Source organism: Penicillium antarcticum (genome assembly GCF_028974205.1).
Source record: "Penicillium antarcticum strain IBT 31339 chromosome Unknown utg000008l_segment0_segment0, whole genome shotgun sequence".
Classification (NCBI taxonomy): Eukaryota; Fungi; Ascomycota; class Eurotiomycetes; order Eurotiales; family Aspergillaceae; genus Penicillium; species Penicillium antarcticum.
The window spans coordinates 1,733,307-1,761,218 of NW_026695306.1; the positions used below are offsets into that span (position 1 = coordinate 1,733,307).

Consider the following 27,912-nt stretch of genomic DNA (forward strand, 5'->3'; position numbering starts at 1 on the left):
GAGATAAGAAATTCTCTACTTCGAGAACATCAACGTTTGAACTTCAGCTACAACAATGCCTGCACGCGGTTCTTTTAGAGGTCGAGGCACAGGTCGAGGCCGTGGCCGCGGTCGTGGTGGCCGTGGTCGCGGTCGCGGTGGTCGTTCTTTCGCTACATCTCGACTGAATGAGTCTGAGTGAGTCGCAAGTCGATGGGGTATAGCGTTTAGCTACTGACAGACTGCAGATCAGACGACTCTTCCGGAGAAGATGATGTTAGTGAACAATCGCAAGAGGAGGTACAGGATATGGATCAGGATGAGGGTTCATCGAGCAGTGAGGAAGAAGAGGAAAGCACCGATCGCCCATACAACGAGCTACTCCAGCTGCTCCACACCGAGAACGACTCTCAAGGACCAGCCCGGAAGAAGCGCAAGACTGCTACTGATGCCAGCGAGGAGATTCAAATGGCAGAGCCGGAAACAGAGCAGGGTGACGACGACCTCCAAGCTCAGGCCCCATCCGACGACGAAGAAGAGGAAGCTGATGAGGACGACGACCCTACTGGTGCGTTTGAGAAGCATTTCAGTCTTGTCGATAGTGCCGATTTGAACAAGAGAGTCGAGAACATCACCTCCAACAAATGGGTATCGGCCAGGAAAGAGGTGGATGGTTTGCGACTGGTCCAGACCACCCCAGACACAGGAGCAGGTGCGGCATTGCTGCCGGCAATGAAGAGTACGGTCAACATGAAGGTATGTCATGCGCTTCTATATGTTGACGACAACTAACGTGTCTAGCTCAAAAACAAATTGAAGCCTCGTGCGGCCGAACTCTTGCCCAAAATCAACGGTCAAGCCCAGACCCTTGCGCCCTATATCTTCGACTACCAGGATATCCTCTACGGAGCCCGAACTCCCTCGAACTCAGGTGAGATGCGCGATATTCTCGCCTTGCACGCTGTCAACCACCTGCTCAAGACTCGCGACACCGTCTTGAAGAACAACGCCCGTCTTTCCAAGGATCCGGATACCGATATTGAGTGTCGTGACCAGGGTTTCACCCGTCCCAAAGTGCTCTACATTTTGCCAACCCGACAGGCCTGTGTGAAGGTCCTTGACGCCATCACTCGATTCTACCAGCCCGAGCAGCAAGAAAACAAGAAGCGCTTCACGGACAGCTTCTCCGGACCCGAGGATGCCGCCTGGGAGCACAAGACCGAGGATTTCCGCGAACTTTTCGGTGGAAACGACGACGACATGTTCCGTTTGGGTCTCAAGTTCACCCGCAAGACTGTCAAGTACTTTGCGCAATTCTACAGCTCAGACATTATTCTCGCCAGTCCTCTCGGACTGCGAACAATTATGGACCAAGCCGACGCCAAAAAGCGCGACTACGACTTCCTCTCCTCAATCGAAGTCGTAATTGTCGACCAGGCCGACGCCCTCCTCATGCAAAACTGGGACCACATGGACTATATCTTCCAGCACCTAAACCTGCAACCAAAAGAAGCGCACGGCTGCGACTTCGGCCGCGTCCGCAACTGGTACCTAGACAATCAAGCCAAACACATCCGCCAGACAATCGTCCTGTCAGGCTTCATCACACCCGAAATCAACTCGCTCTTCTCAACACATATGCAAAACGCAACAGGCCGCATCAAAGCAACAAAAACCTACGCCGGCGCCATCACCGAGCTCCCCCTCCCCGTCTCCGTCAAACAAACCTTCACCCGCATCGACAGCATCTCCCCGCAGAAAGACCCAGATGCCCGCTTCAAGCACTTCACAACAACCATCCTGTCCAGCCTCGTCAAGAACATCACCCACGGCCGCGGCAAAGGCGGTGCCGGAACCCTCATCTTCATCCCGTCGTATCTGGATTTTGTGCGTGTGCGCAACCACTTCGCCACCTCAGCCCAGACCACCAATATTTCCTTCGGTGCTGTGTCCGAGTACACAGAGTCCAAGGAGGCGAACCGCGCTCGCAGTCATTTCTTGTCGGGTAGACACTCGGTGCTGCTGTACACCGAGCGTGCGCACCACTTCCGGCGGTACCAGATTCGCGGCGTGAAGAGGGTTGTTATGTACGGATTACCGGATAATGCGCTCTTCTATAGCGAGATTGTTGGGTTCTTGGGTCTAGATCCGGCTGAGTTGGTTGAGGCTGCTGAGGGGGGTGTGCGTGCCCTGTTTTCCAAGTGGGATGCGCTCAAGGTTGAGAGGGTTGTTGGTACTTTGCGTGTTGGGAATATGTTGCGTGAGAAGGGCGGTGATACTTTTACTTTTGTGTAATCTAGCAATGTTAATACAGCATTTCATATCCCTACTTGGATGTCGGTAGGGTACGCAGATCGTTCTGCCTGCGAACTACCCCGAGTACCATAGACCCGTTGGTAACTTTCCATGTTAGATATAAGTAGAATAGCAGAGATAGAAGAGCTAGCAGTATACAAACTAGATATAATCAAAACAAAATCTCTTTAACTGATATGTTGCTACACTAAATCTATAACTTGAGCGGTCTAAGCAAGAACGGGCTCCACCCCGACTGTCATGCGCGAAAATCTCTGTAGTCACTTTTCTCCAATACAACCTCACTCCAGTCTCTCTGGTTAACTGTATATTCCTTTCCAGAGTACAGGACAGAGGTATTCCTCAAGCATCAAGTACAGAACAAATACAAGGGAACCCAGAGGTTCAGGTTCAGGACCAAAGCATGTCCCCAACCCCGACCCCACAGCTCCAGGGCCAGGAGCCAACAGGCTCCAATACCGAAGCCAGGATGAGAACGGGAGATTTTGTCAACGAAACATACAAGGGCGAAGATCATCCCGATGCACCACTGCCAGAAAGTTCAAAGACGACAAATGGAAGATATTCAGACAACCCAGAGAACGAAAATGAACATGAATATGAAAATGACTGTGACCGAAATGATCAAGATGAATACAACTGCCAAAGCAGCAGTACGAGCCAGACCGATCCGGAAGACCAAAACCAAGCCCTCGCACAATCCGAACCCCGTCCTATTGACGATGATGAATACAACGAAGACGCAGCAGCAGCAGACCGACCCCGCCATGCATGGCAAATCCTCTGGCTCAAGAATAAAGGCATGGCCCTCGTATTACTAGCGCAGATGTTTGGCGCTTCGATGAATGTCATGACGCAGATTCTTGAGATTCATAGTGCTATGCATCCGTTTCAGGTACTGTCCCACCCAGCATCTTCCATATAGTACAACATCATGCTAACACACCCCACAGGTCCTCTTCGCCAGAATGTCAATCACAGCCCTATCAAGCTACATCTACATGTATTATGCCTCAGTCCCACACCCACTGGGCACAAAGCCCGTCCGACCACTGCTCCTCCTACGCGCAAGTAGCGGGTTCATGGGTGTCTACGGATTGTACTATTCAGTTCAATACCTGCCGCTGTCAGAAGCGACCGTTATCACTTTCCTTGCGCCTATCATGACCTGTTATGCTTGTTCGTTGCTTATTCCTGGTGAGACGTTCTCGCGCAGACAGCAATTTGCGGCGCTTGTTTCGCTTGCTGGGGTTGTTCTTATTGCGAGGCCGTTTGGGAAGAGGGAGAAGGTTAATTCGGTTCCGACTGCTGTGTCTGTTTGGGCTATGAGTCTTTCTGCCCATGGTGGAGAGGGGACGCCTGATGATGCTGATGCCTATCACCATGTTCTTGCGACGATTGTTGCGTTTGTTGGTGTTATTGGGGCTGCCGGTGCTTATACTTCTATTCGAATGATTGGGAAACGGGCCCATCCGCTTGTTTCGGTGACGTACTTTTCGTCGGTCACTACTGTCATTTCGTTCTTAGCTATGGCTTTTGTGCCTGCTGTGCCGTTCCGATTGCCCAATTCTGTTGTTGAGTGGTCGTTGTTGACTGGGTTGGGGGTTTGCGGGTTCTTACTGCAGTTTTTGTTGACGGCGGGGTTGTCGTATGTGCCCCCAGCTTCGGTTTCTGGGGGCAAGGTTGTTGGGCAGGGGTCCAAGGCTACTTCGATGGTTTATATGCAGATGCTTTTTGCGCTGTTTTATGATAAGGTGGTGTGGGGGGTTACGATGTCTGGGGTTAGTTGGATTGGGTCGGGGTTGATTTTGGTTTGTGCAGTTTACGTTGCTGTTGAGGGTGGGAAGAGTCCGACACAAGTACAGGCGCCGAGGAGTGCTGAAAGTGGAAGTGGAAGTGAAAGTGAATATCGGGACGTTGAGGGGTACAAAGACGCCACGGAGACGGAGGCGCAGACGCATTGAGTTTTGAGGCTTGCAGATGGCACATATAGACCCAACACAGTAGACGGAGCACTCTGCTCCAAAGACGGATGCAGCACCTTCGTCATAGGGTTACATAGAAACCCGGGAACTCCCGTGAAAGAACAGTCCTCGAGCTTGATTACATAGTAGATGATTACATACATAAGTGGATCAGCCCATTCCCCATATTTTCCCCATATCTTCAATTCCATACTTACTCCAGACTTCAATTCCATACTTTCTCCAGACTTCACCTCGACACATCTACAATCCACTCCCTTCAGTCCACTCCTTCAACATTCACATCCAATCCAATAGATGCGCCACTTCGACACCTGGGTCCTCCGCGACCCCTACTCAATATGGCACTACTACCCCACCGGCCATAGATGGCGCGACACAGTCCGCGACCTCATCCACACACGAGCAATCTGCAGTCCAGAAGATCTAAACATACAAGGTGGTCCGGCTCCAATCGACCCCGGGGCAAGACAAGCCAATCAGGAATCATCGCCACTGCTCCGTCTCCCAGCTGAAATCAGACTCATGATCTGGTCGTATGTCCTCACAGACACAGACACACCAGAGACAAACCCACAGACTGTCCATCTTGTTCAAATCAAGGGAAAGATTCGACATGTGAGGTGCTCTTTATCCAACGCTACGTCGACGCATACATCTAGAAATGCATCTACATCTGCATCTACATCACCATTGCCACCAAAGAATAAACCCCGCCAAACACGCTCCTGTTGCCCAACAACCCCAGCCCACTGGCGTCACACGCCCTCCCTCCTCCCCTCCCCCCTCCCCAACAATCCAATCATCAACCCAGTCAACAACAATGACCCCCCCCAAAACCCGCCTCCTCTACCCACACACGCACCCCCACCTCCCTGAGTCCCTAACAACCCTAACACCCTCCTTATTGCGAACCTGCCGCAAAGTCTACCTAGAAGCCGAGTCCATTCTCTACAAAACAACCCTCTTCGACGTGGACGATCTCTACACCTTTATCGCATTCGCAAATTCCCTTTCGCCAACAGCCCGCCATTCAATTTCAAACCTGAATGTCCAGTGGATGCCCATCTGGACGCCCATGGCGGGCTTGGATCATAAGGGGAGCATCTATGCCCACACCCACAGTGATGAGCTTTGGAGGCGGTTTTGGGGGGTTGTTAGTGAGCTGGGGGGGTTGAGATTTTTAGGGTTGGGGTTGGATCTGGGGGTGCTGAGTGCTAGGGATGTTGGTATCAATGGGAATGGGAATGGGAGCGGGAATATTGGGGTTGGGGTTGGTGGGCAAAGGATTCCCTTTGGGATTGATGAGGCTTGGGTTAGACCTTTGCTTAGGGTGCGTGGATTGAAGGAGTTTGATTTGGCTGTTTCGGCTAGGTGTGATGCTTCTTCGAGGGGTGTTGTTGAGGGGAAGTTGGTTAGGGACGTTGGTGTTCTCAAAGGCGAGTTAAAGAGGGTTTTGTGTTTACCGAGGGAGAAGCTGATGGAGAGGGTCGGGGAGTGGGATTGTAAGAAGGGGATGATGGGTAGGAGGGTGAGGCTGGCTATTACTGCTGCTTAGATTGAAATACCCCCTGTTTATACAGTTACAATTGATAGTTATAGATTGCATCTATGAGCTAGAGCATTGAGCATATGTTGATTCAATGGAACTCAAGTAACGAGCAACAAACTCGGACTTAATCTTAATCTATGTCCAACCATTCCTGCAATAGACGAATACCTCCAGCTTTTATCTTTATAAACATAGAACATAGAACATAAAACATCATGGCAGATTGACACAAACCACCAACCAAGCCACGCAAGATCAAGCGAAAACAAAAAGAAACGAAACATTTCATTGAAAGAGTATTAGGGAGCAAGTTGCCGAAAGTGCCAGAGGAATTGTGGCAGATCAGATCAAGTAAACACAGGTAAATCAAACACAACATGATTTGAGAATTGGATTTGAATGTTGCACAGAGCATTCGGTGGCTATTACAGCCGTTACCCGATAGCAAGAGACGCCATGCGCCACACATAGGAAAAACCGCCAGTTACGGCACAATTTGTAAAGTATAAGACACGAACCGAATGCAAAATGGGCAAGATATCAAGAGATACCTAATGCAAAGGGTGGGAAGAAGTCAAGGTATTGTCTACTGAGCAGAGACGTGGCCGGTGCGACCACGCACCTCCTCCTCGTAGCCATTGGCATGCTCAGACTCCGGCTCCTCATCTGTGGGAGAGTTCAAGCCACTGGGAGGCTCATGCAGGGATTGTCGGCTGCGGGCCATCCAAGCGCGAACGCCTCCAATCAGTCCCAGGCTGTAACCGGTAGCGAAGTCCTCGTTCCGGCGAGAGCCCATGGGGCTGTCGGGCCGGGCGGGAACTTCGCCAACTCGCGACAGGTGTGACTTGCTGCCGCCGGTAGGGCTGGCAAGGGGTCCACGGCTGCCGGTCCAGTCCATGCTGTTGCGGGCGCTGGGAGCGGGGCTGCCGGGTCGGCTGTTCTGCCAGATCTGGCGCAGTTCGCGGCCGAGTTCTTGACCGGTCATGGTCCAGTTGTTGCGAATGTTGTCGCGGAGCTCGACGACGTGACGCTTGATTTCGAGCTCGTTCTTCTTGAGCCAGGAAACGTTCAATTCTTGACGCGAGGCTCCGCGCTTGAATTGCCGGGAAATGTACTGATCGTAGTCGCGGACAACTCTGTTATTATGTTAGCATTGCACTCAAGTTGTAGTCATTGCGGGATCAATCAACTTACCTTGTGATAATACCAGTGGTACTGACACCCTCTGTGCGCTGCGTCACCAGGAACTTGCCCTGCTCCTTGATAGGAGCATAGATATCATCACCCTCAGCAGCGCCATAAGGCAGATCATCGTGAGCAACGTAGTCAATCTGGTGCTCGGACAAGAACTCCGGAGTGACGACCCACGGACAGCAGGGAATAACTTCATCCACCCACTTACAGTGACGAATAGTCTCAGCGCGCTCGGCACCACTGAGAACCGTCAATCCCTTCCGCAGATGTGTCTCTTCATCGCCAGTAACACCAACAATCAGATAAGTATCAGGGAAAGCCTTCTTAGCCTGCTCCAGCTGTCTCATGTGACTACAAAGTGGTCAGCACATCCGAGTAACCCATCTTTGTGGTCGGTCCTCATCAGGAAACATACCCAAGATGGAACAGATCAAAAACACCATCCGCATAAACCCGCACCGCCCGACCCGTCGGCGGCGGGTTAGTGTGATACCCAACAGGATCCTGTAACCCGAAAACAGGCGGCGCCATCTGAGCCTCGACCTTGTCCTCCTCAGGCAAATCAATATGTAAGCCAGGCCGCGTCGAGCGGGCGCCACCCTCGATATCGCTACTGGCAACCGTCGTCTCAGATGGCTCGCCGGGGTCTTCCTTTCCAAGAGTGCCGTTGGCGCTGGAGTGCGATGCATCGCCGGAAGCCTTGCGGGCGCGCTTGGATGGCGGAACCGACTCGTTCACGCCTTTCTTAGATTTAGATGTGGCATTGGGGGCGGCATTGGCGTTGGAGGCGGTTGAGTCTTCGCCTTCTTCGCCGGACGCGTCGCGTGAAGAGGGTTGGAGGTCTGCTGGCTTGGGGCCGGGGGTTGGGAGATGGCTGGCGCTGCGCTTGCGCTTGCCAACTGGTGAAGTTGAGGACATTTTCGATATGATTGATGGATGGGCGGGAAGAGAGAGAGGGGACCAGGGGATGAGACCCTGAATGACGACCCGGTTTTAGGGGGTAATTTTCTGTTTGGGGAAGAGAGTGGGGGCTGCAATTCCGCTGTCACCCTGATTTATTACGTGACGCTGTTGAGGGCTTGGCGTTCTGCCAAGGTGACCACGTGTGGTCATGCCGTTTATGTATACGACCTAACTTATCTGGGGCTATATACGGCTTATACGGTTGATCTATGGGGTAGATTCTACTCTGTGGCTGATCTAGCTTCACAGGTAGCACTCTTCAGGGGGAAATACGTCATGGATATGGAGTCTTGTCTCTCAACTTGTCTTGACACACTGACTTGAACTTGAACGCTCATTCTACCAAGCCTCGCACCGAGGCTGCACCGAGGTATAGTTTAGATGAAAGGGAACGGGTGAAGTAAAAGGCTCGTCAATAGCGGGCATTTTCTGCGGTATCTCGTGTGGTGATGGCATAAAGAAACAAACGTGTTCATAGGGTCGGTCCCCCTCTCACCCTTCCTCACATCGCATTCATTCCACATGGCACATGATGGCCTCCATGCTCCTCACTTTGACAATTCTGAAACATTTGAGGAGGAGAGAGAATCAGGCTCGGAACCAGAGCCCGGACATAACTAAGCACAAACAGAAAGAGAACATGGGGCATAGATCGTGAAATGATCGTAGAATCAGGGGGTCGTTGGCAAACAGAAACCAAAAGGAAAGCGGGAAGGGAAAAAAAGAACAGAATAGAAAAAGAAACCAGAACCGATACCACTCAGGAAGATGTAGACTTGTCCTTCTCAGCGTCAGTGGAGGCCGGGGACTCGGATATTTGAGTAGTCCCCTCCTGTTTTCCCTGGGGCCCCGGGGTCGCCTCGCGGTCGTTCCGTGTGCCTGGTTCGTGCTGCACCTGATTGGTAAGGTCCTGATCTTCTTCCGTCTGGTCAAATAGCTCTTCATTCTGGTCTGGGATCACCTCGGTGCCATCACCCAAGAGGATGATGCGGCCGGAGCGCACACTGAAGCCACGGGACCGCTCCATCTCCACGTCATATTCATCCGGGGTATCCTCGAACTGGTTCCGGATCCCAGGGCCGCGGAACTCGGCTGCACAACTGGCCGTCAGCACGAAGTGATATTGCCTTCGGGTTCCTCGGGAGACTTGCCGTACTCGGGCGGAGCACAAGGACCGTCCCCGTTCGCGACCCGCTCTGCGATCTGGTTGTACCATTCCTCCTTGGTCTTGCCGTGGAGCAGACCAATGACGGTCATGGTCATATTATCGCATCCAACACCACCGGTTTCACTGTTGGAGGCCAGGCAGTTGTCCATCATATTCTCACAGATCCGGGCAAGAGGCTGCTTGGCGGCAATGCCTCGGCGAACGAACTCCACAACGGCCTGAGAGGACTGGCAATCCCAGATACCTAGGGTTGTTAGTTAAGATTCAGTAATAAGTAGTGAAAACATACCGTCACAAGCAATCACAAGGAACTCATCATCATTTGTCAGCTCGTGAACCGTCACATCGGGGTATGCGGTGACGATCTGCTGTTCGGGGGAAAGCTCGGGGCTCTTCTTGAATTCGAAGTCACCGATGGCACGGGACAAGGCAAGGTTGCCGTTGACGCGACCGAAGTCGACGAAACCACCAGCGGCGCTGATACGGGCCTTCTCACCCTCATTCTGGGGCTTGTGATCAAACGAGAGCGGCTTTGCGCGGCCCTTGACTCCTAGCACTGAACGCGAGTCACCAGCGTTTGCCTACTACCAGTTAGCTTGATCCATCAATCCAATCTCCACCCATAACATACCACCCAGATCTTGTCCTTTGAGATAATGCTTGTCGAAGCAGTGCAACCGGACACTTCCTCTTCGTATCGGGGATCTGCACGAGTCAGCCATCTGATACCCCACAAAAACCGATAATCCACAAACCTTCCAAAATAGCTCTATCAGTAGCCAGGAATCCGTCCTTCATGGCCTGCTCAATATCGCCCTTGGCGAACGACTCCTGCCGAGAAACGATCTTGTGCAGGTTCTCGCCCGTGAATAATGCCACCTTGTCGCCTCCGTGGCCATCGTACACACCGAAGAACGCAAGGCGGTGTTCCGGATCCGTCGGTTTGTCGTCGCTAGTGCCTGTATACTTGGCCTGGAGGTCCAGCACTGCGGCGTGGGCGTCCTCCATGCTGATTCGCCAGCCCTGCATGGCAGACACGCCGTAGATGCAACAGTCATCCCCGCCCTCGGAGGAGGTCTAGAATGAGACAGCGATGTTAGTGTCTGTTAACACACGAAAGCACTGTATACTATAGAGCATGTGAAGAGTGACTTGGCACGTTGCCATGCGAGTTCGTGTGCTGCCCACCCCACTAACGCCCCTCCAGCCCAACAGTTGAGACCCCGCATGTAGCAAACCCGAGGAAATTGGAAATTCCCCGACTAATATCACAGCTGGTGTACTCGAGGAGTAGATTCAAAATACCTCGACGAGCTTCCCGGTCTTGGACTGGGTTTGGTCGGGTTGTGTGGAGTGACCGAGGGGGATAAAAAGCACCACAAATAGGACACAAATCTCAGATGGGGCTCACCTTTTCGACCACCGGCTCCGACAGGGTTTGACCCATATTGACAAGTATTAATTCGGGGGTTGTGGGATTGAATGGAAAGTCGAAGTGGTTGAAGGAAGGGGAAGAGTCAGATGAGGGCGCAGGGCTTTCGCGGATCCGATAAGTGGGGAACAATGGATGACGGCAGATAGGGGGATCTCTCTGAACAAAGCCCTGAACAACAGGCTTTCTTGTTCAAACCTGTATTTTGTTTCTTCTTTCGAGGGGTTTTCTGGAGCAGAGATTTCGTGTTTACCGCTTTGGTTCTCTATACCATCACGTGAGGAGGGGAATTCGCAATTGACTGGTCATTTGATGCTGCACCGAGGTTGCTGCCTATGCATGGCTTCCTTACTTACACCTATTCGATGAGCGATATGAGACACTCAATGCTTATTGCGATTGCTATTAGAGCTAGTTTACAAGTATAACGACCAATCAACTAGAAAAGCCAATGGATATCATGTGCGCAATGGAGAACGCCGACAGAAGGACAGGAAGCAGAAGAGAAAAATCAAACAAAGGCTAGCTCTCCACTGCTGGCAATGGGAAGACCACGGTTGCTGCCGCTCTTCACTGGAGGTGGAGGCTCTAAAGGAGACATCCGCCATTGCGGATCCGTCTTTTTAGGGCTGACCTTGCGCAGATGTTCATCCAAATCAGAGACCATAGAAGAACTCTGAGGCATGGCATTCTCATCATTCACTTTCTGATACCGGTGCTGGCCCTCCAACTGTCGAGCACTGCTCAGACTGTTCTCACTCCAGAAGCGAGGCAGGGGGGAGATGACACCGCGGTAATCCTGCGCGAGACTCAGTTGGCTCTGGCCAGCGCTGTTCTCGGCAAGAGGGAAGAGGCCCGGTGGCTGCAAGCCTTGGTAGTGAGACATGCGGTTCTCATCGCCGTATTCAGAGACTGACATCGCTGTGGACATCGGGCGCTCTTGAATGGATTGGCGGTACTCGTCACTGAATGTTGATACTGAGACTGTGTCAGCGCGACTGCGGATACTGCGAGCTCTGTCAAGAGCTCGGAGACCGGACGAGGTACGGCGGCTGATTTGAGCGGAGAAGAGAGGGTTGGAGGAGTTGCGGTGCTTGGCGCGGCTGTGGACAAATGCTTCGAGGGAGTCGGCTTCTGAGATGGTCGACTCGTCGGGCTCCACAGCTCGTAGGGTGACTCGCTTGTAGTTCTCGGGGATGCTGTGTGCCATGCTGTGTCTCATGCGAGCAGCTGCAGGAGGGCGGGGGAACAAGGGTGCCATGTTGTTGAGACTGGCCTCATCACTGAGCATAGATGCTCTGTGGTTTTGCCACGACATGTGAACGACGCCGTGTCCAGGAGGTCCAAATCCACCAGCGCCGTGACCGGCACCGCTGAATCGTACAGGCAGTCCGGAAGCAATAGATGAGATGCCACTTGAGCGTTTGGAGTACCGCTTCGACTTGGATGATTGAATAGACTCTCGCTTCATTGCCCGCGGTTGGATAGTCTTCAAAGGCTGACGTCTGGATCGGTTGGTGGATCTGCGACGAACGGGGCTGCTGGTATTGGTATATGAAAGACGGTTGTTCTGTTTCTTGGTAGGCGAGATCTGAACTGGCTTGTCCTCTGCGATGACTTCGTCCCGCAGTGGAACGAAACCACCACGAACAGGAGATCCCCGCTTAGGAGAACGAGGAGGGACAACAGGCTCGGGAACTGGGAAGCTAATAGAGTGCTCATGTTTATCAAAAGAGGACACATTCCATGCTGGTCCAAGTTCAAGTTTGGGGAGATCAGATGCAGGCGAGATAGGACTCATCCAGTCTTCCGAGTTATCGTCACGAGATGGTCTTTCAGACATGGCCGGCTGGCAATTGGGGACATCGGGTCTGACTGGTCGTGGAGGCGCCGGCTTGGTGTTGGTAGGTCCCTCTTCAACCGTAGGTGAGCTCTTTCTGCGACGCCAGCAGCAAAAGAGAATTAGAAGGCTCAAGATCACCACAACTGGTACGACAACAGAGATGGCGATAATGCCAGCCTTCTTGTGGTCGGGGCTGCTGGGTTCAGTGAACGGACTCGTGGGGTCTGTATGTGTGTCTGTTTCTTTGAGGACATCGAGCACAAAGTCTCTCGTGTCTTCAGTCGATCCTTGGTGCGCGGTGAGAGGAATAGTGAATTTTTTGGGGTCCATATCTTTTGGAACGTGTCCAAAGAGTGTCTTGTTCTCAGAGAAGTAGGTGAGCCACGAGGAAAGATCGCTATCTAAATCAACATCTAGTTGTACGGAGTCATCGGTAACAATAGATTGGTTGAACTCAAACTTGAAGTCCTTGCCAATTGCTGCTTCACACCCATCGACAGTGTCGAGGAACAACTTGAGGAACTCCAGGCGGACCATCAGCTTTGCCTGATCTTGGAAAGAGTCGGTCACAGAAATAGTGATGTTCTGGTTCACGGCATCATTGGGTGGTGTTCCACTTAATAATACGTTTTCTTCATCCAAATCCAGCCAGTCCGGCAGTTCAGCATCGACCTTGGCCAGGTCCTTCTTTGTAGTTGGCGAGCCATCCATCGACAGAAGGCTTGTAAATTTGGGACTGGTGAACCTGTCACCTCGGGTGAGGTTGAATGTCTGGACAGTCTCGCTGAATGCCAGAATATGAGGACCAATTGACAGTTCAAAAGTCATGTTGGCTGCGCTAAATCCAGCAACATCTGATGCAATCAGCTGAAACGTGAATGTCTGAGGTCCAGCGCCTGGAAATGCTGGGCTATTTCCCGCGAACTTCAGGGCAGCTGGATCGAAGTTTATCCAAGAAGGTAGCGGTGCATTGTTTGGTGAGGTTCCGTAGTAGATCGTAGAAGGGTGGGTGTTGTCGAAGGTATCCGGGTCAAACTCGATGGAGAATGGGCGACCGGGGTGGATAAACAGCGTCGCGGGGTATGAAACCGGTCCCAATGACTGTAGTTGAGGCACGAGTGGCTTGTTCACAGTTGGTCCTTGATCGGCTGTGACAATTAGAGTAACCTCCATGCTGTCGCTCTCAGACCCGTTGGATGCCTTGAGCTTGAATTTCTTGGAGCCACTGTCATCCGTGTCTGGTGTTCCTGCAAGAGTGCGAGTGCTGCTGTCGACTTTGAGCCATGATGGTGCATCCGATAGCGAGTATTCCGTGTCATTGTCACTGTCAGAGAAAGTACTTTGGGCGAACACAAAGTGGAAAGGTTGCGAGACGCGCGCGACAGGTGGCAGCTGCGCGTTAATAGGATAATTAGCTGTCAAAGCTGCTGCATTGGCCACTGACAGAAAAGCCAGGATGATGAGAAAGAGCGCCATGGTGGACGAGGAAACGGGAGCACCCAACTGTGTATAGTTGAAGACACAGGCTCACCGGATCACCAATAGCGCATCCAAAGTCAAGGAGAATAGTGAAAGTAGTCAAAAGAGGAGAATCGAGAATCGAAACGAAGAAGAAAGAGTGTCACTGATCGCAAAAACACAGTCCCGGGTCGAGCCAAAGGGACTGGAAGGGAGACATTCAAGGCGTGCCCTTTCAAAAAAGCCATACCTGGATATGCTGGATGTCACGGAAGTATGTAGCAGAATGACAGCGGAGAATGAACGCGGGCGCGATCGCTATCACCGGGCTCACGTTTCGAAGATGCCCGGCTCATGTAAGGGGTACAGGAGCCACCGATGCGCCCAACCACTGGCATGATTTCTTGCCCCTCGGGCCCATTCGAAAGGGACAAGGCAAGGCACATTTTTAGTGAAAAGAAAAGGTCCGTCCTGCAGTCATCGGCGTGGCTCACGTTCCCAAATCCAGGACCATCTTAATACCTGTCCGTCCAGGGGCGTAGTAATCAGGGATCACTTCACGCTCCTCGAATCCACCACGGGTATACAAGGCGCGAGCAGGCTCCCTGGCCTCATCCACCCACAGTTGAATGTACTGGCAGCCCTCCTTTCGCAGGCGCTGCTGAATGTAGGACATGACCTCCTGGCCCACACCTTGACGGCGGTTAGCCTCTGTCACACAGACTTTGTGCAAGAGCGCAACACCCTTCTGTCGGACATAGACCGCGTAGGCGATCAGATCAGATTGCGATCCCTTGGCTCGAGTCGCGTATAAAACTCGCGTATTGGGCTTCTTTCTCCACAGTTCTTCGCCAAAGGGGAATGCCTCATTGGTGGGGAAGGTCTTTTTCTCGACGCGTGAGATCTGGGCAAGAATTTCCAGTGCCTCGTTCCTCTTTAAGGAATGGATATTCGATATGGTGAGGTTGGACATTCCTTCAGCGCCATCAAGCGCCATTCCGGTTCACGGCTGACAGAATTGAATTTGACACGTCTTAGTCGAGCTGTATGACATGAATGAAATGACCGGGCTGAAATCAAATGTATTCCAATGAATGCTAGATGCGCTAACGTACACAAAATGTATAACAAATGTTGAGGTTGACGAGTTTTATGTGGCCCCACCTGACTTGTCCTCCAATGGGAACTGCTATGATCTATACAAAAGCTGAGATTGTCAGGGCCAATCGCTGAAGACATCACAGTTGATCTTGTTGATCTCGTTTCAGATCTATGCTACTGGCATCTCTGCATAATGGCGTCACAAGGCTTCAGATTTAAATGCAGCTCATGTGTTGGTTCTTAGGCATCAGCATCGTCAACGTAATTTGTTCATGACGCCCAATCATAGGGCGTCAACGTGGCTTGTTCATGGAACCTGATCATAGAGATGGCTCTACTAATTTGAATACAGCTAAATGATTGAATATATGACTGGCGCTACACGCATAGCTAAGAGTATCCGCCCATAAGCCAATTGTTTATGTTTATGCTCATCTATAGAAGCACGGTTTCTTTGCTTGTCTTGCATTTGCACTAAATGATCACCACTTATTCTCTAGTGTTGAAATAAAACATATCAAAACAATCCAGAGACTCAAGCAGACTGGTTAAGTTATTCCCATTCAAAATGAGTGGGAGAAGGAAAGCCTTTCCCATAGCAAGTCCATAGAAGAGTAAACACACTTCCTGACAAATGAAACAGACATATCAAAGTCCACATTCACTTCGATCTTTGAATCCTTTCTCCACCATTCATCCTTCAACCTTTCCCATCCATTGTGCCTTTGCCATAGACCCACCCCCGATTGTTTCCACAAAGCTAGCCCTCCAACTACCGTGGGTTGGCAACGGCACCTCATCCATGGTGAAATTAGTCTCATCGTCAGTGGTGGTCAAGGTACCCCATACCGAGCCCGGCATCAGGCGTCAACTCGAGGTCGAGGCTGAAGTATACGAACGACTGGGATCACACCCTAACATCACCAAGTTCCTTGCCTTCAAAGAAGGCAAAATCTACTTAGAAAAACTTCGGTGCACTCTACGCCAACGACTTCTTGATATCCAAATCGCGGGAATGCATCCCCCAGCCGACCTGGTACTACTCTGGGCCACACAAATCGCACAAGCTTTCAAGCATATCCACTCCCGGGGAATATTCCAGGTCGATATCGCCACCTGGAGCATGCTAGTTGACTGGTATGACAACGTCAAGTTGTCTGACTTTGCTGGCTCCAGTATTGATGGATCAGAGCCCACCATGTGTGCTAGTCACCACGCCGAGCATCCCCAGTGCATGTCCATCCGTCCTTCAATCCACTCCGAGCTGTTTGCCATCGGGTCTGCATTATACGAAATAGAGACCTTTCAAGAGCCCTACCATGATAAAGACTTCAGCGAGATTGAGAGTCTGTTTACGGCAGAGCAATACCCCGAGACTGGTGGGCTTATTCTGAGCGAGATCATTCGCAAGTGTTGGTTGAGGCAATATGAGAGTGCCGATGAAATGCTTCGAGACATCAACCAGATACAAATGCAAATGGAGACTGCCACGCCGACTACAGCGGAGAAAATCATTACAGAGGAGGCCAACTCAGCTTCCGAGCTGTAACCCGAGATACAAGGTAATTCAGAAATATCCAGATTGATTCACGACAGATTCCTAGTTGTACCATGCCTTTGTCATGCATCCATCCTTTAGCACACTTCTACCCTTCACACAGTATCCATGTCCATATCACGCAATAGTCTTAGCACGGCTCTGGTCGTATGGGATGACAGCATAGCGCTAATGCATTTTCGGGATTAATCTATGATCATAAACCGTAGAGCTAGAGTAGAAACCAACGTACCTCGATAGTAGTTTCGCTCTCGTCTTGGCAAGTCGGGCAAGGATCAAGGACAGGCGAGATTCCACCATTATGTCCACTATAGGTACAGATAGCACAGATTCGCTGGATTCCGTAGGCACTTTGATGCCAGCAGGTCTCGTAGAATCGGACGGTGACGATGTGTCTTGGACGCATGGCGCAGGCGCGGTACACGCGGGTGCCCTCGGTATATTCACACATTTTGAGGGAGATGCAAGATTGGTTTTTTGTCTCGTTGGTTGTTGAGGGTAGTTCCTGATGGGTCGTGGATTAGCTGCTGTGTTGCTATGGTGCTTGATTGTCGGTATGGGCTCAGGCTCACGGTCATGCCATCGCAAACCCTTTTGATCTCGAGAAGACGTACTGGTCAGAGATGTATGTCTGCGTGAGGAAAGTAAAGAGAGAGTGTGGAAAAGGTCGGGCAAAAGCAGGCGACGGGGGTTCTCAAATAGGTCATGCACAATGCGGTCTCAGGTTAAGCCCAAGCAAACATCATGAGACCTGGAGCAAAATGGTCCAAACAATTATCACTTCGATAATTTGTCCTGCAGCCCTTGGCTCTATTGCTACATCTATGGCTTTCAGTCGTCTATATATGCAAAAGACTCAGGCTGAAATTGAAAGTATCAACTCAACTTCTAAAGCAGAATGACAGCCTGTATATTTAGACGGGGCGGATTGCAGAGCACACTGGCACCATATCGCCCACTGATAGTCTCCCTGGTTGAAAATTATTGTTATATGTTCCGCAGGGGATACAGCATGTCCCTCGCCTAAATGACTGGACCATTGCGTGAGCCTGGACTCGATCTCAAGGTATGCGCATTCGAGTTTTGCGGGAGATGAAGGGTGTCAATCTTGAACAAGGTCGATCGTGGTGGACTTTCTCACGAACTTGGACGCCTCGTGGCTCAACACAAAGAAATCTGTCTAACACAGCATTGGAAGTTGGTGGGTATATCGTTTTGCTAGAAGCAGCACTTTTAGGGCATCCGGATTGGCAGCCCTCGCTTCATTCCACCTGTCTCGGTGCTGCATATAGACCTATATCTTGCCAGTGCCAATGAACTACCCCCAGCTTGATTAGCCAAGCATATCCAATCAATATCGAACAGGCACGGTATAGTTTTAGCTTGGTCTTTGATGTCTGTCGATATTCAGGCATACCGGTCGAGTAAGTCTCCTCATGCAATCACTCGTGATGGATATACAATTCACGATGAATACGGAGAGGTCATGATTTTGCCGGTCATATCTGTGCTTGCAAAAGTGGACGACCGAGAAGGCTGGCGGCGCAGGCAACAATTTGATCTTGTATAACAAGTGTTCGTCCACGGACATTGCCAAAGCCCCGCGCATTACCCATACCCTGAAATTTGAGCATTTTTCTTTGGCGAAATCGGTCAAGTGGACGGGTTGGTGCGAACATAATTCGATCTTTTAGGTTATATATAAGTTGATGAAGCAAGAGGCAAGAGGAAAGACGGTAGGTGGAAGATGTAGAAAGATTTAGGGAAAATACTAGATACTACAACATCTATTTAGAATATAGTAAAAATAGCACAGGGTATGAATATACAAACAGCAAGTAGAACAATTATTTTCCGTAAACCTTCCCAAGCAAAAACACATAACAATCCCTGCATCGTACAACATATAACGAAAGAACATCAGCCCATCCAACTAGAACAACAAGTTATATACAAACACAGCACCCACATTTTAATTAACACTCCAATGAACAACCTGTTGAACCCGAATAGCCATAGGATTCAACCCATTCTCCAACTTATCCCTCTCCTTCTGATTAACCATCTCAACCCTCGTGGTGAAAGTAGCAAGCCCAGTCCGATCATCATCATATTGAGTAAAAGGAAGCGGACTGCGCGTAGAAAACAAACTGTGGGAACTGGAAGCCTGACTGTGACTATGCTTTGATGGAAATTTTCGGAGGTTATTTATACCCCGTCCTCGGCGGATCGGTATGCTTGATAGCTTCTGCGCTATTAGCCGGATGAATGGTTGTAGGGCAGGCAGGCAGGCGCAGACTATTCCGATGCATGGTTCCACAATTGACCAGACGTATATATCGCTCATGACCCATGTCAGATCGATGCTTGTTTTTAGGTAGGTTAGGTAGTGGATTCGGACCATGCTTGCGATGCAGGCGCTGATGGGTAAGAGTTAGTCATGTCTTTTGGGGGACGCTGGGGTAGGACTTACATAACGCCTAATAGAAGGACACTGCATACTCCGACTTTTTGGATTGTTCGCATCTTTAGGCTCCATACGATTGGTATGGGAACGAGTAAGATCAATGCGTCTGTCACGACGTTGGTGGCTGCGTTCCCGATGAGATAGTTGTAAAAGTTGAACCTGTATTTGCCGGTTCTTGTGTTTTTTCCTTGGGCCCAGAAGTATGAGACTGGATCTGAGACACATATCGTCGCTATCATGCTTCCGAGGGCCCAGCCATAGCTGATGAAGAGGCAGGCCCAAATCGACCAGTTCATGCCGAATATTCGGCGGTAAAACATCAATATCGAGACTTTGATGAGGAGAAGTTCGGCGAGATAGATCAATAGGTATGCAAAGAGTGTCTGGTGTATGAATTAGTCATTAAACTCTGAATTCAGGGATCTTCTTTACCTTTCGCAAAAGAACCAAGTCCTCAAATGACGCGCTCCAGATATGCTTGCCCAAGCCATGTTCTCCGCCTAACTCAATAGTATCAGTGAATGCTCCATACAGACATGGCAATCGGCATCAACATACAAAGCACAGCAGCAGCAAGTAATCCTGTCAAAGGAGCAAGCGACGCCGCAATCAACCAGTCATCGACCTCGGGCCTCAATCGCTGGTAGTATATCCTCACCACGAACCGAAGACCCACAGCCAATGCAGCAATAACACATATTGCAATGACGACAGAATTCTCCTTGGGCGTCCTGTTCTCACTTAGATCAATCCCGGTCGGCCGAGGTGTCGTGAAGACAAGTGAGATGTCCATAATCACGGACCGTGTTCAATGACCTGGACAATTGACACTTTGCCACGTTCAGATGTCAAAAGCAAAGGCATGGAGTGTAGCCCCAGGGGGATCAGGGCTTATTAGGATTCAGAACATTCAATCTATATAAGTGGAGCATATTTAATATGACACCCCGGTAAGAACTAGTCCTCAGAGAACAGTCTAGTAATTGTATTTCGCGACAATCACTTCTTGGCGGTAGTTAAGCGTAAAAGAAGCCAAACTCATAGTATTCTAGATATATTGTGACGAAAGATAACTGAAATACAAATACTTCAACTTGCTCAATATAGCTAGTCTCGTACATGGACACCAGTGTCATTTCATCAGTACTCAAAGTGGAATCGGAGAATACTCCTCAACCAGACATCTCTGTCTATGCGCCCCGCTATTTCTGCAAATTTTGTTATTGTCTGTCATGCAACTTGTGCATGTCCAGGTACATGCTCATCCTGGGCTTGAGCTTGGGGGCTATAATTCCGAACCTTGTACGCCCGGGCCTTACTGGTGACTGCGTTTTTACTGGTGACTGCATTTTTTCCGGTGTCTGGCGTTGCAAAACGTGCTTTTCCTGAAGGATTCGTGTTGTCATGTTTAGTATTCAGCGGATAGACTCCGCTGGATATTGAAATTGGATAGGCATAGTTCGGACTTAAGCCGGTGAAACACGATCGGGGCATTGGGAAGGGGGGGCTACGGCCTATGGGGGGGGCAGAAATACGTGGACTGTGAGTAGCACATTAAATTGAATCCAAATGAAATGTTCTGGGGACTAAATATTTCCGATAACCTGGACATGGAGTTTACTCGTAGAGCCAATGTAAACAGTTGATCAAACCTTGAAAAGTTCCCCACCAAACCCAACTCCAACTTCACTCCAACACTTCTCCCCTGTATCATTGAAAATGCCACCCAAAGCAGACCAGGGTGATGATAAGCGCCAAGCTGCGCGTGAAGTCATTGATATTCTCCAGGAGATTTCTGACCTGTTGGTGCGTGTCTACCCCGTCTTTCTCTGCTGTCGTCCACCAGCCTGGGCCACGCATGCTCTACAGATTGAATAATGAGAATAAAAATACGGATATGGATATGGATATACTGATGTATGATATTGATCTGACAGAACACAAATCTTGACCGAACAGAGCTATCACTTTGCGTGTCCCTGATCGAAAATGGTGTGAATCCCGATGCTCTAGCGGTACGCGTTTCCCCGTCTCTATCTCATACAATGATCAAAGATCGAGAAATCAACACGCGCGTTTTGGCGTTATGGTTGAGGCGACTAAGACTAATTTGTCTATAGACTGTTATTAAGGATCTGCGGAAGGAGACTGGTGCTTCCAAGCGCGTTTCTAATGCTCCGGCTGTGGAGTAAGTGGAATCAGGCTATGGAAGTGAGAGACTTTGTTTCTCCCGCTTAATTCCTATTGGTCTTATTTGTGGATTCTGATGTTTTTGGCGTTGAGGCTAAGTTGGACGTAACATATGTTTACCGGTCGGTCGGAGATACCCTTTTGTTGTTTCAGTGGTAGAAATACAGATTCAATTTGGCTTGGTTTATGGTGTGTTAGAACCTTATTACCTTCCTAGGTATCGTAAACTGGGGTTGGGGATATTGGGTCATGCAAATGGCATTGGGAACTGGAGCAATGGGAATGGGTAGGCTGAGATGCATAAGAAACAAAGGCGATTCGCATAGGTTCAAATCGCGGATATCCAAACAAAAGGTGATCATTCGCGCTTATTTCGACTCATCGGGCTTGCGGTCTTCCTTCGTGTCCTTATCCTTCGAGGAACCCACTTCATCGGACATGGCCTCGGCCGTGGCCTTCTTGATTTGGTCACTTTCTGAAGCAGTGGTTTGCTCCTTGGTCTTGGTATCCTTCTCGTCATCGCTGTCACCAAGACTGAATGGGTCGTTCTCTGCGACGGGGGAGGGCTCGACGGTGGACAAGGGCTGCCATTTGCTAGGCTTGTTGCCTGTTACGCTGTTACGCTTGGAGGAGGGAGCATCATAAAGGGTATCGATCTCAGTAGGAGGTCCCTCCTGGAAGGAGACCCTGCGCCGGTCCGGCGAAGGAGAGGTCTTGATGCTGGGACGAGGACGGGGAGGCTGACGCGGAGGAGCTGTGCAATGTTAGCGGATTCAACGGGATCATACCAAACCGTGCTTACCTTCGCCATCTCTCAGCTCAAGGGCAGAGAAGTCATCGCCGAGAACCTGGGGATCTGCGTCATAACGTTCACGGTCACCGCTGCGACGGCCCAAATCGCCGCTACGCCGGGGACGACCATACGCAGCACTCTCTCCTTGGCTAAGCTCAGATTGCTCGTCCACTTCATCTCCATCGATCCTCTTCTTCAAATTTGTTACCCAAGAGTTAACCTTGGACTGGGTCTCCAGGAAACCCTTGCGGATATTCTCGCGGATCACGGGTAGATCATCTGCAGAGACCCGCAATTAGCATGTGCGCATGTCACAAGACCATAATCCATACCATCGAAAAAGTTATATTCCCGGTCATCCGACTCTTCACTTCCTCTGGGTCGCTGATATCTAGGATCGCTTTCCCAGCCGGGGGGAGGCGCGCGACGTCCTGTCGCATTGTAATGCTCAGAGAGCTGACGGGCGTACATTTCATCGGCATCCATTTGTCTCTGCGTGGTAGAGGTAGGCTGCTGGGACGGACGGGGCGGCTTTGGTGGCGGTGCCATTTCCTCTTGGGCCTTAGGGTCGGTCATGCCTACGAGCCAGATCAGTATTGCTGTCCAGTTGTAAACAGTAGATCCACGAACCCAGAAGCGCATTGAATGCTCGCTCGACATTCCAATTGCTCGCTGTCAAAATTGCCTTGACGACGCCAGGCTCAACGCTTGGGAACGCCTCCTTCAGTGTGATCTCCGACTGTTCTCTCGGGCTCAGGGGCCGGGGCGGCTTTGGCGGGGCATCCTCGGCAGGAGCTGGCTGCGCAGCGGCAGGAGAGGAAGTGATGACTCCGCTCTCTTGGGGTTCATCGTCAAAGTCGAGCGGGCGAGCGGTAGTGGGCGACTCAGCTCTGAGGCTGGCAGGGGAGTTGAGCGCAGCCAAGGGCTTACTGGGAGTGGACTGTATCTGGAGTGAGCCTCATGCGACAAAGAGTCGATAGCAGGTGGTCAGAACGTACATTCTTATCTTCGTCCGACATCTTGAAGCGATTTCAGCAGTTCAAGAGAATAGACGTAGAAAAGAAAAGAAAATAGTTGCCTGGAGAATGTCGAGGAACATATCGGGGAAGCTCCAAGTGACGTGGGGGGGGGCACGTGAAGGCGGTCAAGCTCCATACAGATCGTCCTGCAGGAGATTATCTTCAATGCACTGGACAACTTCACAATGGCTCATTTATATTTTGACTTCTCTTAACACCAGCCAAGCAGAATATCGGCCTAGACTGAATACTGTCCACAATGGCTTCTGAAGAGCTTTCGACATCTTTTATTCCAGCCCTGTATAAGCCGGCTGCTCTATTGCCTATTGCACGGCATAAGAGGAGTCTGTTGTACTTGGTTGAGAAATACCCTGTCACCATAGTCGTGGGTCAAACAGGTAGCGGCAAAACAACCCAGCTTCCGCAATATCTCGACCAGGCAGGATGGTGCGAGGATGGAAAAGCAATTGCTGTCACACAGGTAAGTCTTTCCAAGCTGTAAGAGAAGCTTCAACTAACTCACGTGCTAGCCCCGTCGAGTGGCTGCCACGACTGTTGCAACCCGAGTAGCAGAGGAGATGCGTTGCAAAGTCGGTGAGGAGGTTGGCTACTCTATCAGATTTGAAGATCTAACATCCGCCGCAACAAGAATCAAATTCTTGACAGATGGCATGCTGCTCAGAGAAGCTTTGGTCGATCCTCTTCTCTCGCGATATTCTGTGATCATGGTTGATGAAGCACATGAAAGATCTCTAAGCACCGATGTTCTCCTCGGAACTCTGAAGAAGATCCGCAAAAAACGTCCTGAACTCCGCATTGTCGTGAGTAGCGCAACGCTTCAGGCAGAAGACTTTTTGCATTTCTTCGCTGGCGAAGAATACAAGCCCGATACAGAACCGGCTGACCTGGGAGGAAGTGTTGGAAGAATTATCAGTCTGGAAGGACGGATGTACCCAGTCGATATGCTTTACCTTGAGACACCTGCAGAAGACTATATCGAACGAGCAGTCAAGACTGTGTTTGATATTCATTCTCAGGAAGCAGAAGGCGATGTACTTATCTTTTTGACGGGCCGGGAAGAGATCGATACTGCCATTCAGTTAATATCCGAGAGAGCGGCTACTCTTCACCCAAAAGCTCATTCACTGCTTCCATTGCCTCTCTACGCGGGACTCACGACAGAACAACAAATGTACGTCTTCGAGCCGACACCAGAAAACACCAGAAAAGTCATTGTCTCGACCAATATCGCAGAGGCATCGGTCACGATCGACGGAATCGTATACGTGATCGATTGCGGCTTTGCCAAACTTAGGGCCTACAACCCCAGCACTGGCGTTGAGACTTTGACAGCAGTACCGATATCAAAAGCATCGGCTACACAGCGAGCTGGACGAGCTGGAAGAACAAAGCCGGGAAAGTGTTTCCGCTTATATACGCAGGAAGCCTATGAAAAATTACCTGAAGCAACGGTACCTGAGATCCAGCGATCAAATCTAGCCCCGGCCATCATGCAGCTTAAAGCACTGGGAATTGACAACATCGTTCGATTTGACTTCTTGACTCCTCCACCGGCAGAACTCGTCATTCGAGCATTCGAGCTTCTCTCTTCACTCGGTGCAGTTGATGACTATGCAAAGCTCACGAAACCACTTGGAACACGAATGGCAGAACTTGCGGTCGATCCAATGATGGCCAAGGTCCTCCTTGCGGCTCCGTCTTTCAACTGTCTCAGCGAGATCCTCTCAATTGCGGCGATGGTCAGTCTTCAGGGAACGGTATGGGTTCAGCACGAAGGAGATAAGAGATCTGCCGAGAGCAATCGCCGCAAGTTTGCCGTCGAGGAGGGTGATCATTTGACATACCTAAATGTATACCAGGCATTCGTCACCAAGGGAAAGAAGGATTCAAAATGGTGTCGTGACAACCTCTTGAACTACCGGGCGCTACTGCGCGCAGTGAGCATCCGGGGTCAACTGAAACGATACCTCGAACGCTTCGGTATTCAAGTTGATGAGTCGTTGTCAGCTCGCACTGGCGCCCTTGATTTGAGTTCCCAGCCTGAACGGATTCGGAGATGTCTCACCACCGGTTATTTCGCTCATGCGGCGAAGATGCAACCTGATGGCACTTTTCAAACTGTCAGTGGGGGACTGACTCTTCATGCACACCCCAGCTCATTAATGTTTGTAAGTAGCTCAACAGTTGCAGCCGTCATGTCCGTTTTACTGACTCTTTGTAGAACCGCAATGCAGACTGGGTTATCTTCCATGAAATCATGCAAACGGGCGAGAAGACTTACATTCGCGATATTACGAAGATTGAGAAAGGCTACCTACTGGAATATGCTCCCGACTATTACAGAGTCAGGTAATGTCACTATGTGTCTAGAAATAGATTAGCCATTTGAACAAAATACCCAGGCGTTCAAGGGATGCAATTGACATTTACATTTGCGATAGTATGAAGAAGAAGATGTGATCTTTGCCAATACCAAACGTAGTATTCATAATGACCAAAATAGCTCCCAAGGTTGACTGACCCCAACTCTTACAAAAACCGCAACGTCACGGGAGCGGAGAGCTCCAAAACACCTTCCGCTTCAGGTCGCGCGCATTTCCTCGTCAACACGCGCGAAACAGATACCTGCATCACCACTTCACAATGTCGGGGCACCACCATGACCATGATGGCCATGGCCACTGCCACGGCGAAGACCATGATCACTCCAACGATATCACGCCAGCCATCCAATCTCTCCTCTATTCTCAGATTGATTTCGGTCGGATCACTACTCTCAACGGTGTGCCGATCCTCCAGGGGCAATAAGCTGAATATGTCCACTGACATTCAACCTGCAACAGAATCTGTCCCCAAGGCCGGCGCAGCTATCGCGCAAAAGACCTGGGCCGAGCGACTGAATGACAAGCCCGAGCTTGAGAGCGATGCAGACGAGCAGCTGCTCATGAACATCCCGTAAGTCTAATCTAACCCAATCAAAGCCATCACCAGCTTCATCTTCTTCCTCATCGTCGGTGCCCGCTCCATCAAAAACACCAAACAAACCCCGCCATACCCCTCACCTTATCGCAACTCCAAATTCCAAAAGCGAAAGACCAAAACAAAATCAACAACTAACCCTCTCCAGATTCAACGGCCAAGTAAAAGTGCACTCCCTTCTCCTCTACACAGCCCCAACAACCTCCGCCCCAAAAACCATAAAGCTCTTCAAGAACCGCGACGACCTAGACTTCTCAACAGCCTCAGAGCTGACCCCAACTCAAACGATCGAAGTCCCACAGCCCATTCCTGGCGCCGATGTCTTTGAATTGCCGTTGAATCGCGCTCACTGGAACGCGACTACCTCTATTACGCTCTTCTTTGAGGACAATTGGAGTGATGGCGAGGAGGATGTTACTAAGGTTGGTTATGTTGGGTTTAAGGGGCAGTTTTTGAAGCTCGCGCGTGAGCCTATTAGTTTTCTCTATGAGTCTGCTGCGAATCCTCAGGATCATGTTTCTATCCCTGGGGTTAGTGGTGTTGGGGGGAGGATTATGCCTGGTCAGTAGTGTTTCTGGTATGGATTGATGTTTGTATTTGAGGTTGGGTGTCGGTTGTTATGATTAACGAGAATACCATTTTGCTTTGTACACTTTTATGTTCGATGTTAGTGTGTGCCAGTTGTACTGCTGAGCCGTATGTCTTGACTATCGTTTATCCGTCTGCTGGGCATAATACATTCTATACAGCATGTATTCGGCAAGAATAAAAAACAAAACAAATCCGCCAACTCCAGTAAAATCTACCAATAGACATAGACCACTGAAGCAGGCCAAAGGCCACCAACGCCACCAATGCTAGGGTCAATATAATGCAATGCGCAAGATGCGTGCAACAGAATCTCAAAATATACACCAAATCAAGCTGGCAACGCCGTCCTCGTCTCAGCCTTGGCCTCTCTCCTCTCCCGAATAAACTCAACCTCGGGCTCAGCTTCCTCGGCAGGAACAGGAACAGCAGTAGGCGGACTAGGCAAAACAACAGGTCCAGCAAGCTCCCGTTGCAAAGCCTCCAATTCATCCTCAACCTCATCCTCGTCCTGATTCGTCAAATGACCCGCCAGCATTTGGCTCACCTCCTAAGCAATCGTCAGCATCAATACCCATACATACACACTCATCCTCATCCACCAATTACAAAGAAGGAATGGAAGAGAAACATACCTCCTGATAAGCCCTCGCATCCTCCGTCTCTCCCATCAACCTCTCAACCCCCTCAATACCCCCCATCTCCTTATGGATAGTCTTCAGAACAGCAGTCCCTTGCTGTAAGCCATACATGACATCCTTTTGCACAAGCGCGAACTCCACATCGCCTGTCAGTTGTTCCAGCTGCGCAAGTTGGCCGTCTGTTTTTGCTAGGAGAGATTCTTGGTATTTCTTGCGGCGGAGGGCGAGGAGGGCTAGGCGTTTGTCGTTGCGTGCTAGGCATTCTTTTGCGATTGCTGTTTCGCGGTCTGTGAGGACTGTTATTTTTCGTTGGTATTGGTGCAGTTTGTCGCGTTGGTTTTTTAGATCGAGGATTGCCCTGTTGTATGGGTTGTTAGTTTGGTTTGGGGGTTGAATTTGGTGTAGGCTTTGTTGGTTGTTGTGTTATGAGTGGGTATGAGGGGGGTCTCGTGAGGAGATGGAGATAGCTGGTTGAAGTGTATGGTTGGGTTTGGAGAGGTTGTGGATGAGGCGGAAGATGTAGATAGACTCACCGATCCTGGGCAGAGATCTTTTGTGAGCTACTCGAGTTCCCCATGGTTAGAGAGAGAGAGAGGGAGGGAGGGAGAGAAGTAGCTGGGACCTTGAGATAACTGATAGCGGATGACGTGAGGGTACCGGAGATG

The 27,912-nt window shown here is 50.4% G+C and overlaps 14 protein-coding genes across 14 annotated transcripts; 6 read left to right on the forward strand and 8 right to left on the reverse strand.

Annotated features, from left to right (window-relative positions):
- Positions 1–55: 55 nt before the first annotated feature.
- N7508_008178 (UTP25 family protein) lies at positions 56–2,274 on the forward strand (the record flags this gene model as incomplete). The annotated part of the gene is made up of 3 exons (XM_058466242.1): positions 56–177; positions 228–735; positions 781–2,274. 3 exons carry the CDS (start codon positions 56–58, stop codon positions 2,272–2,274), a joined length of 2,124 nt encoding a protein of 707 aa, XP_058317570.1.
- A 424-nt stretch (positions 2,275–2,698) lies between these two features.
- Positions 2,699–4,259, forward strand: N7508_008179 (DMT family transporter; the record flags this gene model as incomplete). Its single annotated transcript, XM_058466243.1, has 2 exons — positions 2,699–3,190; positions 3,249–4,259. The coding sequence occupies 2 exons, from the start codon at positions 2,699–2,701 to the stop codon at positions 4,257–4,259; spliced, it is 1,503 nt and encodes a 500-aa protein (XP_058317571.1).
- Positions 4,260–4,577: 318 nt separating this feature from the next.
- N7508_008180 (uncharacterized protein) lies at positions 4,578–5,838 on the forward strand (the record flags this gene model as incomplete). Its single annotated transcript, XM_058466244.1, has 2 exons — positions 4,578–4,898; positions 5,029–5,838. The coding sequence occupies 2 exons, from the start codon at positions 4,578–4,580 to the stop codon at positions 5,836–5,838; spliced, it is 1,131 nt and encodes a 376-aa protein (XP_058317572.1).
- Positions 5,839–6,418: 580 nt separating this feature from the next.
- Positions 6,419–7,944, reverse strand: N7508_008181 (choline-phosphate cytidylyltransferase; the record flags this gene model as incomplete). Its single annotated transcript, XM_058466245.1, has 3 exons — positions 6,419–6,968; positions 7,027–7,377; positions 7,442–7,944. The coding sequence occupies 3 exons, from the start codon at positions 7,942–7,944 to the stop codon at positions 6,419–6,421; spliced, it is 1,404 nt and encodes a 467-aa protein (XP_058317573.1).
- Positions 7,945–8,749: 805 nt separating this feature from the next.
- On the reverse strand, positions 8,750–10,769 carry N7508_008182 (PP2C family serine/threonine-protein phosphatase; the record flags this gene model as incomplete). Its single annotated transcript, XM_058466246.1, is given in 6 exon segments — positions 8,750–9,089; positions 9,104–9,401; positions 9,447–9,738; positions 9,789–9,862; positions 9,913–10,234; positions 10,569–10,769. The coding sequence occupies 6 exon segments, from the start codon at positions 10,602–10,604 to the stop codon at positions 8,750–8,752; spliced, it is 1,362 nt and encodes a 453-aa protein (XP_058317574.1). The 5' UTR covers positions 10,605–10,769.
- Positions 10,770–11,100: 331 nt separating this feature from the next.
- N7508_008183 (putative transmembrane glycoprotein) lies at positions 11,101–13,908 on the reverse strand (the record flags this gene model as incomplete). The annotated part of the gene is made up of 1 exon (XM_058466247.1): positions 11,101–13,908. One exon carries the CDS (start codon positions 13,906–13,908, stop codon positions 11,101–11,103), a length of 2,808 nt encoding a protein of 935 aa, XP_058317575.1.
- A 472-nt stretch (positions 13,909–14,380) lies between these two features.
- N7508_008184 (GNAT family N-acetyltransferase) lies at positions 14,381–14,887 on the reverse strand (the record flags this gene model as incomplete). The annotated part of the gene is made up of 1 exon (XM_058466248.1): positions 14,381–14,887. The coding sequence occupies one exon, from the start codon at positions 14,885–14,887 to the stop codon at positions 14,381–14,383; it is 507 nt and encodes a 168-aa protein (XP_058317576.1).
- A 906-nt stretch (positions 14,888–15,793) lies between these two features.
- N7508_008185 (kinase-like protein) lies at positions 15,794–16,540 on the forward strand (the record flags this gene model as incomplete). The annotated part of the gene is made up of 1 exon (XM_058466249.1): positions 15,794–16,540. One exon carries the CDS (start codon positions 15,794–15,796, stop codon positions 16,538–16,540), a length of 747 nt encoding a protein of 248 aa, XP_058317577.1.
- A 126-nt stretch (positions 16,541–16,666) lies between these two features.
- N7508_008186 (uncharacterized protein) lies at positions 16,667–17,000 on the reverse strand (the record flags this gene model as incomplete). Its single annotated transcript, XM_058466250.1, has 2 exons — positions 16,667–16,717; positions 16,782–17,000. 2 exons carry the CDS (start codon positions 16,998–17,000, stop codon positions 16,667–16,669), a joined length of 270 nt encoding a protein of 89 aa, XP_058317578.1.
- A 1,521-nt stretch (positions 17,001–18,521) lies between these two features.
- Positions 18,522–19,809, reverse strand: N7508_008187 (uncharacterized protein; the record flags this gene model as incomplete). The annotated part of the gene is made up of 4 exons (XM_058466251.1): positions 18,522–18,969; positions 19,023–19,399; positions 19,449–19,516; positions 19,575–19,809. The coding sequence occupies 4 exons, from the start codon at positions 19,807–19,809 to the stop codon at positions 18,522–18,524; spliced, it is 1,128 nt and encodes a 375-aa protein (XP_058317579.1).
- A 926-nt stretch (positions 19,810–20,735) lies between these two features.
- N7508_008188 (mitotic-spindle organizing protein 1) lies at positions 20,736–21,208 on the forward strand (the record flags this gene model as incomplete). Its single annotated transcript, XM_058466252.1, has 3 exons — positions 20,736–20,822; positions 20,954–21,031; positions 21,137–21,208. 3 exons carry the CDS (start codon positions 20,736–20,738, stop codon positions 21,206–21,208), a joined length of 237 nt encoding a protein of 78 aa, XP_058317580.1.
- A 366-nt stretch (positions 21,209–21,574) lies between these two features.
- N7508_008189 (uncharacterized protein) lies at positions 21,575–23,018 on the reverse strand (the record flags this gene model as incomplete). The annotated part of the gene is made up of 5 exons (XM_058466253.1): positions 21,575–21,960; positions 22,009–22,278; positions 22,332–22,577; positions 22,630–22,939; positions 22,998–23,018. 5 exons carry the CDS (start codon positions 23,016–23,018, stop codon positions 21,575–21,577), a joined length of 1,233 nt encoding a protein of 410 aa, XP_058317581.1.
- A 259-nt stretch (positions 23,019–23,277) lies between these two features.
- On the forward strand, positions 23,278–26,587 carry N7508_008190 (putative ATP dependent RNA helicase; the record flags this gene model as incomplete). The annotated part of the gene is made up of 7 exons (XM_058466254.1): positions 23,278–23,499; positions 23,549–25,207; positions 25,261–25,383; positions 25,543–25,684; positions 25,735–25,821; positions 25,883–25,994; positions 26,167–26,587. 7 exons carry the CDS (start codon positions 23,278–23,280, stop codon positions 26,585–26,587), a joined length of 2,766 nt encoding a protein of 921 aa, XP_058317582.1.
- Positions 26,588–26,937: 350 nt separating this feature from the next.
- On the reverse strand, positions 26,938–27,824 carry N7508_008191 (ESCRT-III subunit protein VPS20; the record flags this gene model as incomplete). The annotated part of the gene is made up of 3 exons (XM_058466255.1): positions 26,938–27,156; positions 27,242–27,605; positions 27,781–27,824. The coding sequence occupies 3 exons, from the start codon at positions 27,822–27,824 to the stop codon at positions 26,938–26,940; spliced, it is 627 nt and encodes a 208-aa protein (XP_058317583.1).
- Between the last annotated feature and the right edge of the window lie 88 nt (positions 27,825–27,912).